Source organism: Clarias gariepinus, chromosome 9 (assembly GCF_024256425.1).
Source record: "Clarias gariepinus isolate MV-2021 ecotype Netherlands chromosome 9, CGAR_prim_01v2, whole genome shotgun sequence".
NCBI classification, from domain to species: domain Eukaryota; kingdom Metazoa; phylum Chordata; class Actinopteri; order Siluriformes; family Clariidae; genus Clarias; species Clarias gariepinus.
The window spans coordinates 7,881,445-7,899,796 of record NC_071108.1 but is presented as its reverse complement, the minus strand read 5'-3'; the positions used below and the strand labels follow the sequence as shown (position 1 = coordinate 7,899,796).

Genomic DNA, 18,352 nt, shown 5'->3' with positions numbered 1-18,352 from the left:
CCTCCCTCCCTCCCTCTCTCCCTCTCTCCCTCTCTCTCTCTCTACTACTCACCGTCATCCTCACTTACTTTCGTGCCATCTCTCGAAAGGACTGTTGCCTTAACATCCGTTCAGAATCTTCCTCCGACATCAAATCATTCCTAAGAGCCAGTAAATGGCTGTCATAAAATAAAATCTTTAAGAGCTGTAATGTCTGAAAGCATTACAGCCTGGTTCGAAGAGATTGTTATAAAAAAGGCAGATTAGTTTCCCATTTTGTGTGCATTATTCCAGCCTATTAAACGGAACCTTATACATTAATCCTTAGACAGAAATAAAACAACAATGACTCGATCCTCGAACCCGGTTTAAAGCAGGCGAGGAGTGCCATCGCAACAGTTTATGTGACTTTTTGGATATTTTAACAAGGTAGTGTGTTGTGCATCGTTAAAATGCATTCAATCTGCCTTAATTTGTGATTCCTAAAAGTAAAATGTGATCTCTAATTTCAAGCAGATCTAATGACACCCATGTGTATATCCTATATAATATTCCCATGCACAGAATTAGACCAGTTTCCAAAAGGAGGTCCAATCAAGAAAAGGACTGGACGAGGGATTAGTTGAGGGTGGCTCACCTGGTGGTGTTTTTTTACCTACAGTGGTAAAACTGAATACCGCTGCTTTAAAATGAAATAAACTGATAATTACAGAGTTGCTTATTTCATAAGACAAATAATAAAATGTACTCCATTATGCATCTACGCTAAACATAACCCGTGTTCGGTATATGAAGTTTGCATTCTCATATCCTTAAACAAGTAACAAAAAAAAAACTGAAATTTTTTTTTTTTTTTTTCTTTTTACCAGCTGTAAGTCTGGTTAATGTTAATAACATTGATTTTAATTACAATTTGGATCATCAATCCCTTTCATTCACAATCTCTCCTCATCACAGTAAACTAACCATGGACTGACATTTTGATATTCAATCTGAAGTCTGTTCCCACTCAGTAGCAGCATAATTTGTTCAGAGAGGACTCGGGTTTTAAAACGAAGTGTTTCTAGAGAGTCAGAGAGGGGCGATTTTTAAACAAAGGCATCCTGTGACAGCAGTGTGATTATTCCTCCCGCTGCAGATTAGTGCTCCATGGCCTGCTGGAGGTTAAACTGGACAGCGGGAAAGCACCAGAGCATTCATTCTGTCAGGAGGCTCCACACACACACGCTATTGTGTGTCAGCCTGGTTTAAGCTTTGTGTCCCTTGTGTTGATGGAAATAAATATTATACAAAATGGTTGTAAATATTATTTATGTATAAAAGCACATATGTTTCAGATTTGTCTTTCTTTCAGCTGGAGATGGCAACCTGGAACCCGGACTTTGCCAGCATTAGCTGTGATATCTATGTGGGAGAGACGCCATACTGTCTGTCCACTAACCAATCATGCGCCTTTGTGAGTTATACTATACTGCCCAGTGATATGTTTATGTAACAACCTTAGCAGCGACCTCATTTCCCCTCTCGTCTGTTCCAACCACTCAGCATCACCAGTATACTAATCACCTGTCAATCATCTGCACTTGTTTTTCACTGGTTCATGCCTTAAGGGTTTTTTTTTATGCTTGAATGATTCGTAGGTTAGTCACTGTGTGGTTTAACAACAACAACAATCCTCTGAAACTGGTCAGAAGGGGACTGGACTGAAAATACACAATAGTCAAGCAAATAATGGGGTGGCTCAAGACTTTTGGACAGAAACACAAAACACACGGTTAATATAATATATTGCAACAGCTACAAAGTTGCATTATAGTTGAAAATGTATGAAACATAAAATGCAATGTCTCGCCTTTTTGTAAAAAACATTTTTTTTTATGCGACTTTGGCCTACATTTCCATAAATCTTTTCTGCAAAGAAAGTAACTAAGCAAAGTTTATAAAGTACCACTCAAAAATCTATTCCAGTAATGTTTTCAGGTTAACTAGCTAAAAGTTTTTAAACCAGTCATTTTATTAGAAATTGCCAGGGAAAACAATCATGATGCTAAAAACATTGTATCAAATTGATCTCTAAAGTAATGCAGGTTTGGACATCAATAACCTGAGCACCCAAGAACAAAAAAAATCTTCGTCATGTAAAAATGAGGCTCATGGTGCTATAATAAAGTGCAGAATAAATAACATAAAAGTTAAACTTTGGCCAGTGAATTGGTGATTTTTGTTTTACACTTCACCAGCTTACCACCTTTGCCATGCTTCATTACATCATGGTCAGTCTACATCAGTTCTTGGAACCAAAACATGTGACCAGAGTTTCCACTAACAAGCAGGGATACCCAGTAGATTTGTAATTTGTAACCCCTAGTCGCACAAGGTTGAGTTGTTTGACGTACGTCTAGATCTCGTTACTATACATATCCAGAGTCTGACCCATGCACTCACTGCTGTGTTGCGTCAGAGTCCTCTTATCCTTATAGACCTGGTGTTTCTCTGGAGCACTGATGTTGTGCCTCAGGAGCCACATAGTGCACGACTCTGCTTTTCGCTCTCCCAACGGTAACCAACTGATCTGTGGACAGTTCAAGCAGTCAGATTAGGTATGACAGAGAAACCGCACTTCTTAACAGGTTATTTCATTTCCCATGGAAAAGCTAAGCTCTTGGTGTGCTGATGTGCTATCTTGAGATATGCTGCCCTCTAGAGTAGAAAAGCATTCATGTTCTTTTAATCACACAGAAAAAATATATTTTTGCATGTACAATTTCTTCTAGATTATTTACTAGGAACACCAATCATTTGGGGTATGGTTCCAGCAGTGTCTTGAGATAGTTTGGGTAAGTTTCAACCTAATCTAGGGTCTAATTTTCTATGGGTTTGTAGATCTATAACCAGGTTGAACATAGTGTCTGCTTATCAAACACACATCATGGGCATGTCACTGAGGGACTGGTGTACCAACCAGGTTATAGTCAGATCAAACCCCTTAGTGTTCTCCAGATGTAAAGCAGCCCTGACCAGAATAAGGCGCTTACTCATCGTCTATACCGCTTTATCCTGTATTCAGGGTCACGGGGGCTGGAGCCTATCCCAGGAGACTTGGGGCATGAGGCAGGGTACACCCTGGATGGGGTGCCAATCCATCCACACACATATATACAGGTAAAACTCGAAAAATTAGAATATCGTGCAAAAGTTCAATTTTTTCAATAATGCAACTTAAAAGGTAAAACTAATATATGAGATATACTCATTACATGCAAAGCAAGATAGTTCATGATTTGTCATAATTGAGATGATTATGGCTTACAGCTCATAAAAACCCCAAGTCCACAATCTCGGAAAATTAGAATATTACATGCAATCAATAAAACAAGGATTGTACATAGAACATATCGGAACTCTGAAAAGTATAAGAATGCATATGTACACAGTACTTGGTTTGGGCCCCTTTTGCAGCAATTACTGCCTCAATGCGGCATGGCATGGAAGCTATCAGCCTGTGGCACTGCTGAGGTGTTATGGAAGACCAGGATGCTTTAATAGCCGTCTTCAGCTCTTCTGCATTGTTCGGTCTCATGTCTCTCATCTTTCTTTTGGCAATGCCCTATAGATTCTCTATGGGGTTCAGGTCAGGCGAGTTTGCTGGCCAATCAAGCACAGTAATCCCACGGTCATTGAACCAGGTTTTGGTGGGCAGCTGCCAAGTCCTGCTGAAAAATTAAGTCAGTATCCCCAAAAATCTCTTGGTAAACGGCTGCGTTAACCCTGGACTTAATAAAGCACAGTGGACCAACACCATCAGATGGCATGGCTCCCCAAATCAACACAGACTGTGGAAACTTTACACTGGACTTGCAGCATGTGCCTCTCCATTCTTCCAGGAGTCTGGATCCTTTGTTTCCAAATGAGATGCAAAAGTTGCTCTCATCAGAAAAGAGGAATTTAAGCAACAGATCAGTACTTTTTTTTGTCGTTAGCCCAGGTTAGACGCTTCTGACGTTGTTTGTTGTTCAGGAGCGCCTGACAAGAGGAGTACGACATTTGAAGCCTATGTCCAAGATCCATCTGTGTGTGGTGGCTCTTGATGCACTGACTCCAGCCTCAGTCCACTCCTCATGAAAGTCCCCAACACTTTTGAATGGCCTTTTCCTGACAATCCTCCCTAGGCTGCTGTCATTCCTGCTGCTTGTGCACCTTTTTCTTCCACACTTTTCCCTTCCACATAAGTTTCTATGAATCAAATTCAAATTCAAATCAAATTCAAATCAAATTCAAATTTTATTTGTCACATACACAAACATACACAGTACGAAATGTAGTGAAATGCATTATACGCCTGCCATTGACCCTAAAAGAGAGTTAAATTTTACAAATAAGAAATAAATATGAATAAAAGAAATACGATAGAAATTAAATTAAAAAATTAAATTAAACTAGGAAAAATAGAACTAAAAATAAAAATAGAAATGTGCTAGGAAAAAAAAAAATAGAACTAAAAATAAAAATAGAAATATGATGTACAAAATAGAAATATACTGTGCAAATTGAAATATACTGTACGGTGAATGTGCTTTGATACAGCACCCTGGGAACATCCAACTTATTTAGCAATTATCTTTTAAGGCTTTCCCTCCTTATGGAGGATGTCAATCATGTTTTTTTGCACAACTGTCAGGTCAGCAGTCTTTCCCATGATTGTGCTTCCTACTGAACCAGACCGAGAGACCATTTAAAGCCTCAAGAACCCTTTGCAGGTGTTATGGCTTAATTACCTGATTAGAGTGGGACACTTTGAGCCTAGAATATTGAACCTTTTCACAGTATTCAAATTTTCTGAGATTGGGTTTTTCATAAGATGTAAGCCATAATCATCTAAATTATGACAAATCACGGCTTGAACTATCTGGCTTTGCATGTAATGAGTCTCTCATATAGATTTTCAAGTTTTTCGAGTTTCACCTGTACATACACTTACACACTGAATTTGCACACTACGAGCAATTTGGAACCGCCAATTACCTACTCTGCATGTTTTTGGACTTTGGCCGGAACCCGGAGTACCTGGAGACCCACCAAAGTACATGCAAACTCCATGCACACAGACCCGAGCTGGGAAATTGAACCCGGACCCTCGAGGTGCAAGGCGAAAGTGCTGAATATAAGACCACCGTGCTGCATAAGCACTTATCATCATGCATCTTCTCAGTCACCTCACTTCTAGTCCTTTGTCATTAGAGTTCATCACAGGTGACAATGTGGGTCTCCTATAGTCCCGGAAGCACCCACCTCTGCTTTGTCAAACAGCACCAGCTCACACTTGGTCAACAGGCAAAGCTTCATCTTCCAGCTCTCTGGCTCTATTAGTGGCTTCCCACAGGATAACCAATGCACTGATGAGACGGTCATATCTGCAAAGCAAATACATACATTACATTGTACTATTCTACATTGAACAATTATAATAATAGTCATGTAAAGGCCCAAGTCATAAATCAAGTCAATGGTCAACATTTTCATCTTTAGAAGAACGCATCATTTGCTGCTAAAGTGTGATCCAGTTATTCTTCACTATAATTACCAGAGATCTGGGGACAAAATTTAACTTAATGAGGTGTTGCAATCCTTTAGTTTTATTTTTAAAAATGTAATCCTGCAGGTGGTGCCCTCTAAATTATTCACACATTGGCAGGTGGAACAGCATGCTGTATGGGAGAACCAAATCATTTGCTAAATTTGTTTCGAATTTAAACGAAATCTGAAAAAGAAAAAAAAAATTGGAATTGCAAAAACAAATCGAATCAGCACTTGGGTATCGTGATATCATTGTATCTGGAAGTCCCTGGTAATTTCCACCCCTACTTATTACAAGTATTGAATACCATCCTGTTGTATCTGTGAGAAAGCATGTCGAACTTGCCATGCTACAACAGTTTGTTGCTAATTCAATTAAATTTTATTTGTATAGTGATTTTAACAATCAAAAGAACTATTTAAGTTTGTATGAAATGTGAAGGTGTATGAAAGTACAAAAGTAGAATAGTTATAAAAAACTAGAACTAAAAAGTAGAACTAAAACTAAAAAGTTATGCTAGTAGTTATTACTACAGCCTGTTACTGTAGCTACCTATAGCTAGCTATTTCCCCCAACACTGTTAGTTATTAATGTTTAAACATCTGCATTCAGCTATTCTGCACATATTAAAAATTTTACATATAAAAGTACTGCATGCAGCATAAAAATAATTAGAAAAGTTAATTTAATAAGGGCGTATTGTATTAAAACTTGTGTCAGCCATACAATCTTTTCAGAGCTTTTTGTCCTAGGCTACTGTCTCCCCGTCACTGCTGCGCAGGTTTGAAGTGTTATATTAGTTTATTAATAACTGCGGTGCGAGCAAAAATGAATACTGCACTTCCGATTCGGAGGAAAGAAGAGCAGCGTGCAGTGATTTGTTTTTATGTGGTCTGAGGTGCACCTGGTGTCAAAGTACTTTAAAAGAGTTTTTGATAATTTATGGTGTAAATTTGAATTGTCTTAGAGAGTCAACTAATTAGGTGTCCTAGCTAGCTAGATAGCTTCATGCTAATTTATGTTCATTTATGTAGCACTGAGAAAACATTAAAACCTTAGCCATCAGCTAGAAAATTGATGTTTACAGTTTTCTGGGATTCTCAATGACCAGTTTTGGATCCTTATCAGTAAAAAGGTTTAATAATCAATAGTGAGATGCTTATTGAAGAGCTAAAGACTAAACTTCTGATGAAGAAATGAAGACAGCGGTGCATTCAGGGCTCGCAGCTCATCCTAAAACATTTTTTTTCTAATGAGGGAATCGAAAACTTGACAGATGGACTAAATCTATAGAAAAGCCAGAAGATTATGTTAAAAAAAAAAAATGGGGTGTTTGTCTTTTCTAAAAATTTATATCACCAGAGTGCAGATAACTTTTGATTCACCCTCGTCTATAGTCAAAAATGCTTACAGGCAAAGCCCAAGAAGACGTTCTACAGCGAACTAAGCCAAAGTTGATTCTGACTTCAATCAACATGATTAAGACTTTAAATAAAACAGACTTCCACCTGCTGAGCTGCCAGGATACAGAAATAATAAAGATCAATGCGAACATACCAATCACTTTCATCCAGCCCTGGCAGTGACACCGGATCATCACCCTATCCATTGTGGGGCGTCGTCTTCTACTTCTTCATCTTGCTGACACTTTTCTACAAAGAACTTTGGTTATTTTACTATCTTAGCAGGTCAGAGCTTACCGAGTCAGCAGCCGAACAGAACAGCAGGAGTATTCTCTCTCCATGCCTAATCAAACTGACACCTAGCCTAGAGCCATAAAAACTTGTAAAATACTGAGACTTTCCTGGCTGTCAAGATAAAAAAAAAACGAGTCTTGCCTACATGACTAGCTCGGATTACAAAGTGCACCGCAGTCACAGTGTCCTAACACCATTCAGCACCCTAATTAGATTAATGGCTTACAGGAGAGTAGCTTCAGATTTATTTATTTATTTATCTATTTCAGTTACCCGCCTACTCAATACTTTAAAGAACCACCGATTTTATTGGGCCGCACATCTGCCCTTAGGAAATCAACGGTTCTAGGAATTGATTCAGAGGTTCAAAATTAGATTGGGAACATACAGCCGAGACTAGAAATCGTCTTTTAATGGACGTGTGTATACAGCTCTAGGTAGCCAAGGAAAAGATAAATCCAACAAAGGATGCATGGACCGAAAACATGCCAGCAGGTTGGAAAACTAAATGGATGAAGACAAGGCAACTTGGATTAAAAGAATGATGTAATTTGAGACACAGCCTACAACACTAAAAAGACTTGGATTAGAAGAATGATGTAATTTGAGACACAGCCGACAACAATAAAAAGACCTGGGGTTAGTAGTATGGAGCAATTTGAGACATACTGTAGCCTCCAACACTAAAAAAGACTTAAAAGTAAGATGCAATTTGAGACACAGCCTACAACACTGAAAAAAACTGGGATTAGTAGTATGGAGGAATTTGAGACACAGCCTCCAACACTAAAAAGACCTGGGGTTAGTACTGTAGTATGGAGCAATTTGAGATATAGCCTACAACATTAAATTCCACTCTCATTAGCAGTGTGGAGCAAGCTAGGAAGCTGCCATAGACTTGGATTATGTAAAAGCATTTGTGATGCAAGCCATGAAGGTTAACCATTTTGGATTAGAGCAGTGCTTCTCATTCCTGGTAATGGTAGACCCATCAAACCACCGTGCACGATTAAGTGTTTACTCAGCTCCTGGATCACTGAATTTAAAGACTAGCCATATCTGGAGTGAAGTGGGCGAGATCGAGTGGGGAAAATGTGCAGGAAAGGGCATCCTCCAGGACCAGGATGGAGAACCATTGAATTAAAGGTATTGAGACAAAGTTGGTGGCTATTGAATAGTACTTATTGATGATAATGTGTTTAGATGTCCGAGGGGAAAAGGAGGCAGATAATTATATATTGTATTTTGACTGTGTGCAGCTACAGAGTTTTATCTATAGGACTGCCACGTACTCCTGTCGCCATCTAGTGTCTGTAAGCGTCAATACATCAGTCTGTCCCCAGACAGAAAAAGTTACAGAAAATGAAAGGAAAGGAACAGAAGAAGAGAAAAGAAGAAAGGGAAATAAGAGAGAATGGCAGTAAGAAAGGGGAAAAAAATGCAGAAGAATAAAGAAATATTGCAAGGAACAGGAAAAAAAAAACAATACATCATACATTCTGGCAAAATGTTTTTTATTGTTTAAAAACTGGAGTGAATGGTTCATGTGTGACACACCGGTAATTACACATGGCAAAACCTATGTTAAATATCTAACATATGCTGAATATAAGCAGAAAGGTTCCTTTACGCACAGCTTGAAGCATGTTACATCACAACACTGTTATTTATAAGAAACACTGAACTGTTCTCTCACTAGCTTTACGTACAGCCACATCAGGATGCTGTGGAAGTAGATCAGATTTGGGAAGCTATTCACAGTTCACTCTGAAAGGACAGTGAATGGGTTCGATGACTACGCCGACCATCACGAACAAAAAACAGGCAGCATGAAATACAGCTTTAAATGTAGTTTTACCATGGAGGTGTTTGGCAGCTAAACAGCCACGACAGTTCTTTACTGAAACTTTAACACAAGATAAAGTTTAATAAAAAAAAAAATTATAATAAAAAAAAAAAGGAAAAAAAAAAAAGAAACCCTTCAAGATCAGCAGCTGAACTACCAAGCATTAGTTCAATGTGATGAGCGACGACTTTAAAGTTTTGCTTTATGACTTTAATTATTATGCTTGAACTACATCACTGAATTTGTGTAAATTTGCATAAATGTTCGTACTTGGGGAAATATTTCCATAAAACTTTTTTTTTCTTTATATCATCATTAAAGATGCACAAAATAAGTGCTTTGTATAAAATTTTTTTTTTTCTCTTCTGATTCTTTTTCAATTATAAAATATATGACAAATCAGTTAAGCAATAATAGTTGCATAGCTGAGAAAAACGTGTTTATAGTGCAATACAATAAAGGGGGCTAAACATTTGTCCAATTATATACAGGTAAATAATAAAGTATATTTCTTTTTTTTTTTTTTTAACACTGGAAAAAAAAAAACTAATAATGTCAAATAAACTCACCATACTAATATGATACACTTGAGTTTTTTTTTCTTTTTTTTTTTTAACTAGCTTAACATTTCCAGTCAAGTGAAACTTGGGAAGATTATTCAAGGGTACACACATTTATAATGAAACAATCCAGAAGGAAGAAAGTCTTTGGAAGTGATGGGACATTTTGGGGTGGGGTGGGGGATACAAGTTCAAACTGTGTACATCAGTATATAACCGTAAAATGTGCCAAGGTTTTCTACTGCACACGGACTAGACATAAAGGGATTTAACGGGCAGGTGGAGCGTCTCAAGGTTAGAGCACTAGCAATTTATTGTCTTCTCTGATCTTCTAAACCTGATTTTTAGTAAATCCTTGTAGCTGAAGATTTCTTTAAAAAAAAAAAATCAGATATGCTTGGATTACATTTGTGATCAAAGTGTTATTGTTATTGTTTAATAATGAACAATAATGATGGGAAAATGTGTTTAAAAGAAATCCCGATTTTGGACCTGTGCAGTTATTCAATTGATAAAAAAAAAAGCTGAGATTTATTACAGGTAATAAATGCATAATCTGGATTTTATGCAGAGTTTGTCAATTATTTTTACATAAATTTGGGGTGATAAATAAATATTGAAAAACATCCTCTTCATGCACTGTGAAAAAGGCTCGATCCACCGCTTAATTCTTCATATTTTGCTTCCAAAGAGCCAGAGTTTTTTTTTTTTTTTCTTTAAGAAGTCTTCATGAATAGTTCTCGAGGCATTCTGAAACGTGAAATGTTTTTCGTCTCTCAATCCCTGTACCTGAGCTGTTTCAGAGAAATGTTTTTTTGTTTGCTATGGGACACAGTGACCTTGAATCCTTCAAGCATAAAAAAAAATCTTCTAACTTAAGGTAAGAACCAGTGAGAAACAGGTGCAGATGATACTGGTAATGTTGAATGCCGAGTGTTTGGAACGGACAAGAGGGTAAATGAGGCTGCTGCAGAGGTTGGTATATAAACAACCACATTAGGCACTTTGCAGCTTGTTGCAGTAAAATATTTATGTTTTTTAAATTTAATCTACATAAGAAATTAATTTAATTTAATATAAATAAACGCGGGGTGGCTTAAGGTGTTTGTACTGGACTGAATGTCTGAATCTCGCTAAATGTCAAAAAAAATTTTTTTTTTTAAAAAAAGATTTTTTTAAAAATCTATTTGTGCAGCCCTAATATCTCAATATTATATTTGTGATACTAAACCTTGATATTGACATGCATAAGTAATTTAGCTTCACTGAAACTGGGTGCAGAATGCTGCCCATTTTCCCATCATTACTGAAAAGCTAACTCTTAGACTGAAACTAAGAGTGGACTCATATTTGCACAGCAGGTAAAATCCCCTGAGAGATGATATAAAAATGTGTGAGACCACTTGATGCAAACCCATAGTACACATACCATGGCTTTCATGTAAGGTGTGAGCATGGAAACCGAGGCCATGTTCTTGTATGAAGAGAAGAGGTGGGCCCTACGCATGGCGCGTCTATTCACAGGAACCGTTTGTCTGTTCTTGCCGAACTGAAGTGAACTTCAAAACTGTTGTTCTCAAAAACCCCAACCTGTGGCACTTTTGACCCCTAGACCGAGATGTTTTCCCCGTAAAGCCATCAGAATGACTAGGGTGTAGTCAGTGGGTGTAGAAGAGACCACATCCTTAAATTAGTTACATTTACAGAAGGAGCATGCATCATGCCTTATTTAGCAAAAACAAAAAAAAAAAAAAAAAAAAAAACACAAGCATTAACTTAGTTAATAAAAATTTCTGTTTTGTTTTTGAAGGGATTGAAGATCTCAATGCTGACACCCTTGAGAAGGCACACTGCCCTAAAACCTGTCCACTTTTTGTACTGATGGTTTTTTACATCCTCTAGGGTAAACATTTGATAAATATTTTATGTCATGGATTTATAATAGTACGTCATTATATTTCACTGACCTTAAATGGAAATTTAAACAGCCTATAAGTGCGACAACTGAAACTAGAAAACAAACAAAGCGAAAAAAATGAAAAAAAAAAAAAAACGTCTAAAAGACATTAAGAACTACAAGGTTACCGGACTTACATCAGACAAGTGAGTTTTGTGCTGTTTATAGTGCCCTGTCAACAGGACACTGACAAAAAAAAAAAAAAAAAAGAAGAAAAAAAAAAAAAGAACACACACTTCATTACCAAACATGGGGTAAGTGCTCGATCTATATGCGTTCCTTTATGAAACTACAATTGCACTAGAATACTAGATTTCTGGAACTCAACTGTTGAGATATTTGTGTAACGCAAAAAAGAAGAAATAACGAAAGAAAAAATAAACTACTATAAGCAATGTGACATTCTATAACTGTTTGCTCAAGTGTTCTTCGATCCCAACCCTGGAAGGTCACAGTGCTTTAAAAAGAGTCTTAAAGACAGAACAATGGTGGACAATTTGACCAGTTAGGCATTAGTTCTATGCCTAATTAATCTGTTCATTTTATTATTTTTTTTGTGATCCTGATCTGCACCAGTGTGACTCCCCAGGCCTGGGCGAGAAGAACCTCATCTTGAACCCCGTCTTGAACCTCGTCTTGAACCCCGTTTTGAACCTCGTCTTGAACCTCGTCTTGAACCCCGTTTTGAACCTCATCTTGAACCTCGTCTTGAACACCGTCTTGAACCTCATCTCCGTTCTCATTCCCTAAGGTAAGTGACATTTAGTAAGGCGTGGTGCCCTCCCATTCCACCAGGTACTGCACCTTGCCCTCAGGCGTGACCCTGCGTGCCAGGACCTGGTACTTTTCGCCACACGTGAGCCGCCCTGCTGCGCCGAAGTAACTCGTTATAGAAGACTTGAGGTGTGAGAGGGATGTGTCGTCTTCGCTCAGGCTTTCAAAGGTGTGGCTGTCAATGGCATCGGCCATTACGTCTCTGGACTCGGCCACTGGCGTACCCACTGGGCTCAGCTCGCTCTCCATCGCCTCCCGCTTACTGGCCAGGGCGCTGTAGTTGGACGAAGGAAGCTTCCTCTTCCGGCTGCCCACGTTCTTTCTGTAGATGTGGAGGTGTAAACCCAATTAGTCAAAAGATAAAGACACACAAAGCATTTACATAACATTTTTTTTTATCTGGTGTCTGTTTTATTATTTTTTTTGTAGCATATGTCAGATCACCAGACTACCTGTCTTTAATCTGGCTAGTCAAAGTTCCAGAACAGAGAAAGTCAGCTTTACTATTATAATGTAAGACAAAATGATTAATTATCATCATCATCATAAAACCCCTCCTTCCACACTCCTAATTAATTGTATTCTCAATAAAAGTATTGTAGGTGGTGCATCTGCTTCCCTTTTAATGGCCTGCGCCAACTTTATAACTATTTTGAAGGAGGTGCAGGATATTTATGATGATCCAAATACTCCTGCACTATTTGATTTAAAAAAAAAAGTTATATACATCACATTACGATCATTTTGACACATTTTGTGATTGCAATTTAAACTGCGAAATTTAACTATTAAATCCACCATTTTGTATTTAAACATTTATTTAAACCAAAATTAAATAATGGCAGAAGTTCTCTCATTAAGATAATGTTTTCTAATTTTGCTCATCAACTGAAAAGTATGTAAATAAATAATAAAAAAAAAAATATATATATATATATATATATATATATATATATATATATATATATATATATATATATATATATACACACACACATACACACACACTGGGAGGGACAGTGGCTTAGTGGTTAGTACTGTTGCCTTGCACCTCCAGTTTCCAGGTTTGATTCCCGCCTTTGTGTTCTCCCCGTGCTTGGTGGGTTTCCACTAGGTGTTTCTTTTCACAGTCCAAAGACGGGCAAATTAGGCTAATTGGCATTCCCAAATTGCCCATGGTATGCAAATGAGTAAGCATGTGTATGTGCCCTGCGATGGATTGGCACCCAGTCCAGGATCTACCCCGCCTTGTGCCCTAAGCCTCCTGGGATAGACTCCAGGCCCCCTGCGTTCCTGTATTCAGTATTAAGCGGTATAGACAATGAGTGATGAGTAAAAAATACTTAAATCATTGACAAACTCTACATAAATTCCAAACTATGCGTACAGTATATTACCTGTAATAAATCGCAGCCTTTTGTGATTTAAGAATTGCACAAGTCCATACTGAGATGTCGATTTTTATGATAAAATTAAAACAAAAATTAAAAACGCAACTCCAGAGTGTCAAAACAGAAGTAGTACAACCCTATAGTGGGACGATCGCTACAGTACATGATACAATTCCAAGGGGGCAAAACTGTCTATACCATCCCTCCCTCCCAGACAACGCAGTCACTCTCCTGTCATTCATAGAGACACTAGCCAAATATGCATGCACCTGTAAGCTCTTCTACATGACGGCAGACAGCACTTTTCTCAGTGTGTTACACTGTCCAGTGATGCAATGCAGCATGAATAGCGGCTTTGAAAAGTATGCGCTTGGCTAGTCTTACGTGTCTCAGAGGAAGCAAATGTCAGCCTTCACCCTCCCTAGTCGGTCGCTGTTATATAACAGGGGAGAGCCGGTTGACGGGGGGACGGACCAATTCGAAAAGTGGAAGGTGGAAAACTTTACAACATTCCATCAACATGCTCTGGATCAATACCGATTGCTCATACAAGGCAGATTTCAGCTCCCCACAAAGCCCCTAAACTAGTTGTACTATCATCATCTGCCAGCAGATGTTTGTCTTGTTCAGTGAAAAGCTTTTTCCTTCCTGTTCTTGGAGTGAGTGCCTGGCTCTAAGGGTGCGTTTTGCCATTTAAAGGTCATGTTACAGACGGATGTCCCGCTGTTCTATTTTTTATTTATTTATTTCTTTCTCTGCTCCACTTAATCTTTCTGGGAGTTTACTGTTCGGCATAGTACGGTTGTAGGCTGAGATAACGGAGTAGAGGGTTACGCAGAGCGAGGCTTTAAACCCCTCACACAGTGGCACTCCATTTGATGATGATTAAAGCTGCTAAAACAGGAACTAGAGGCTGTAGTCTAAGTAGATGAAAGCAGGCGCTTGGGAAGCAGTTACTCGTAAGTGGTGTGTTTGATCTATCCCACAGTGAGCACCCACAGCAGGGGGCATTCTCGGGATTCCAGAGCCGCGTGTTTTCAGGCATACACATCCTCCCTAAACACGCTGAGCGTCGAGTGACTGCTAATGAGGAGAATACGTCCAAAAATAAATAACATGGCATCAGGGGATTGTTCATCCATCTTGAAAGGATGCTGGGACGACAATCTATTCTTTCTCCTTATTTCTCTTGAAAAAAAAATAAAAAAATCAGGTTGTCTTAATGACAAATTGAATGTAGTAGCGCTGACAGACACCTAAGGTAATAAAACCATTTACTGACTACACGGAGAACTGACCCAAGGGACACTGAGCATTATAGCTGGGAGTTATAGACAATCTCGAGACGCCCAGAATAAACTGCGGAACTGAAGGAGAAAAACACACAAAAACATCAGTTCCATCAGAGAAAATCTATACCTCCACAACAGCATAAGAACCAACAATGGAAAGAACAGGGAATAAATAACAAAAGACTTTTTGTCCCCCTTCTTTCTACGATGGTGTCGTTAAATTCCATCGGTCAGATGGTGTTGATTAATTATAATCTAATCTATAGCAGCAGCTCTGACAGTAGTCCCATCTGCTCTCATTCAAATAGCTCTCAGTTCTATAGTAACAACATACGCAGCCACTTATAGAGCGGACGCTTCACATAAACTGATTAAAAAAAATAAATAAAAAACTTGAAGCTTTGTATGTGGACATCTTCAGTGCTCCCCCTAGAAACAAGACTGGAAATAAATAAATAAATAAATAAAATAAACGACGCTTACACCTGCAATAACATGCTTTGAGTTATGAAGGTGTTGAAATCGTTTAGGGTCCGGTAAGTCCCCTACATACGAACATTCGAGTTATGAACTTTTGAAGATCCGAACATGCATTCGCTCATGTTTAATTGCGGACTGTACATTGACATGTGCATGCAGCGTGCATCCCAGGATGTCAGGATACAAGCATAAAAGCAGCGCAGATGAAGCTGGTACTGTTAAGAAGAGACAAAATGAAAAAATTGAGAGAATGGAACGAGGGCAGACATTTCTCTTTTTTTTTTATTTTTTTTTTTACATGAATCGTTCAACCTTCGGCACGATTCCATAAAACAAGGACGAGATTATGGGACATGAGGGTTGATAGGTTTTATAATGGGTATAGCCAATTGTGTAAGTATCCTAGTACCTAGGAAATGTTTGTTGGACTTACAAACAAATGGATTTACGAACAAGCTCTTGGGACGAGAAAAATTAAACATTTTATGACGGGTAATTTTTTTTTTAGAAAAGTATCAAATTCGAGGCGGTACTTTTTAAATTTGATTTCTCTAGAACAGTACGCCCTTGTCTTTTTTTAATCCTTACGTGATCAAGCAAAATGCTCTTACAGCCTTGAACTGGAAAACACTTATAGTCACTGCTCACTAATCCCTAGAGCACATTTTTCCATTGGAAGAAGCTGAATTCTCTTCGCAGACTGCCTGATCTCCAGTCCAGAGACATGTTGATCTATAAAGCCCTGTCACGCTAAATAATCCATAATGTGTCATCATATTTCTCCACAAGCTGCCAGGGGTGGTTAATCCGGTGCTCAGTAAGCTGATGGACAGTTCTTCCTTGTCTCTGGCTCGAGAGCAGCGCTGAGCGCGTGGGGAGCCCCCACGGCAGTGAAGGTGGAGGGAGTTAGGATCTTTCTGGTCTACCTTTTCTCAAACACCCTGCAGGCATGAGGCTGGAAATCATGGCCAGAGAGCGTGATAAAAGTAGGGTTCTGCCTGGCCTTGGTTATCTGGCTGCTTTGAAACCAGGACGAATAAAACGGTAGATTTTAAAACAGTAAAACACTTTAACATTCAGGATTCTTGAAATAGTCAAATATGAAACCCTCTGTGATGCATGTTCTTTTTTTGCATATTGAGGAATGATGAGATTTTATCATTTAACATGCCATAAAATGTACAACTCATTGTTAGGATTAAACATACAGCAAAGGATCTCAGGTTCGCAATTCTCTCGCATACAAGAACAAAGTGTGACTAGTTTTTTGTGCTTTCGCCGGTTTGCACACTCAATTCCACTGAAAGGTTGTGTTTTATCAAGTTTAGAAGGCTTTAGCACTATGAGTCAAAGCTGAGCAATACCACAGTCATTTCTTCACACACAGTCAGGCAGCAGGAGGGTTGACTCACGCAGGACTTAAAATGTAAAAAAAAAAAAAAAAAAAAAAATCATGTTGTATTTGTACAAACTCAATTACTTGCTATCCTCCTATATTTCTCATTGTCCTGGCCTACAACCCGTTCTATCGTCCCATAGTAGGACATGCTTTCCTACTCACACACACACTTATGCAAATTACTCATATATTAACACCTCGATTTATGAGCACTTTCACTCCTTTCACACAAAGTGAACGAGAGAGTTTGGCTGTTATGTTTTTGCACAGTCTATTGTTTTCTGTTGGGGTGCATCAGGGTGATTTCCTGTGTCACAATTATCACCTTATAGTCAAGAAACCACATTTGTGGCACGATCTGCAAATGCTGCAATGGACACGTTGATCTGAAAAAAAATCCTCACCCGGTTCTCCATGGTCCTGTAATTTTTCATTTCCTTATTTGGCTGTACCTTTTGGCTCATTTCGTTGTCATCATTACAGATTTTCTATAAAACTGTAGACTGATTAAACAACTGCACATACAATTGCTGAGTTGAGCACCATAAGAGACAGCAGCTACAATATTTCAAATTTTATATAGTATTAACTAATAAACAGCCAAAACATGATATTCATATAACCACATGTTTCACAATACTTAATGCTTCTCATCATCTCCCGATCCATGCTTTGCTTTGGTAAACATACTGTACCTACACATTTACATTTCTATCAGCTAAAAAAAAAAAAACTAATTTGCTAAATACAATTTCATGTCCTTTCATGTAGTGTCCGTAACTTTTTTATAAATTAAAATCCTCCATCAAAGATAAAACTTGACCAATTTAGATTTCACATAAAAAGACATGTACCTGAAAAAGTTTATTATTCTAAAACAACATGAATGTGACATGGTTACGGACACTACAGACTTGTAGTTTTTAAGCTTTTACAAAAACGGAATGCATCAATTTAAACAGCAATTTTTTCCAGGTTATTTAGTATTAAGAGTCAAAGAAATATGAACAATTTGCATTTTAAATTATTATTGTTTGAAGCGAGACAGTATAACGCTGAAAAAAAGCCATTTTTAGGGCACTTTTAAATTCATCTCTCCAAAACGGTTGATGTTAGCAACCTGAAATTTTTAGAGAAAAAAGATTGGTCATAAAATCAGCATCAATCACTGAGCTCCCTGTGTTCATTCGGGCTAAATCTGGGTTCTTTCCAGTTTCTCCGACATCTCAAACACACGTTGGTAAACAATCAGCTATGCTAAATCATCTGTTTGCATTTTATGAGTTTTATGATTCTGGAGATATATCCGTTGTTTTTGTGGCAGGGACTTAAGGGGCTGCGTTGCCAGCTTGATGCCTGATTATCTTTCACACACTACATGCAATTTGGGATGTCCACCAAG

General features: G+C 38.2%; 1 protein-coding gene across 3 annotated transcripts in view; it reads right to left on the bottom strand.

The window, feature by feature from the left end:
* Nucleotides 1-11,898: 11,898 nt before the first annotated feature.
* Nucleotides 11,899-18,352, bottom strand: part of phf19 (PHD finger protein 19) — a 45,084-nt gene continuing 38,630 nt past the window's right edge. For 2 of the 3 annotated variants that reach the window (XM_053503297.1, XM_053503298.1), the window contains one exon: nt 11,899-12,710. In XM_053503297.1, the coding sequence (XP_053359272.1) occupies nt 12,377-12,710 (334 nt within the window). In that variant the 3' untranslated portion in view covers nt 11,899-12,376. The remainder of the gene's footprint in view (nt 12,711-18,352) is intronic. The other variant, XR_008361079.1, reaches the window with a different exon arrangement.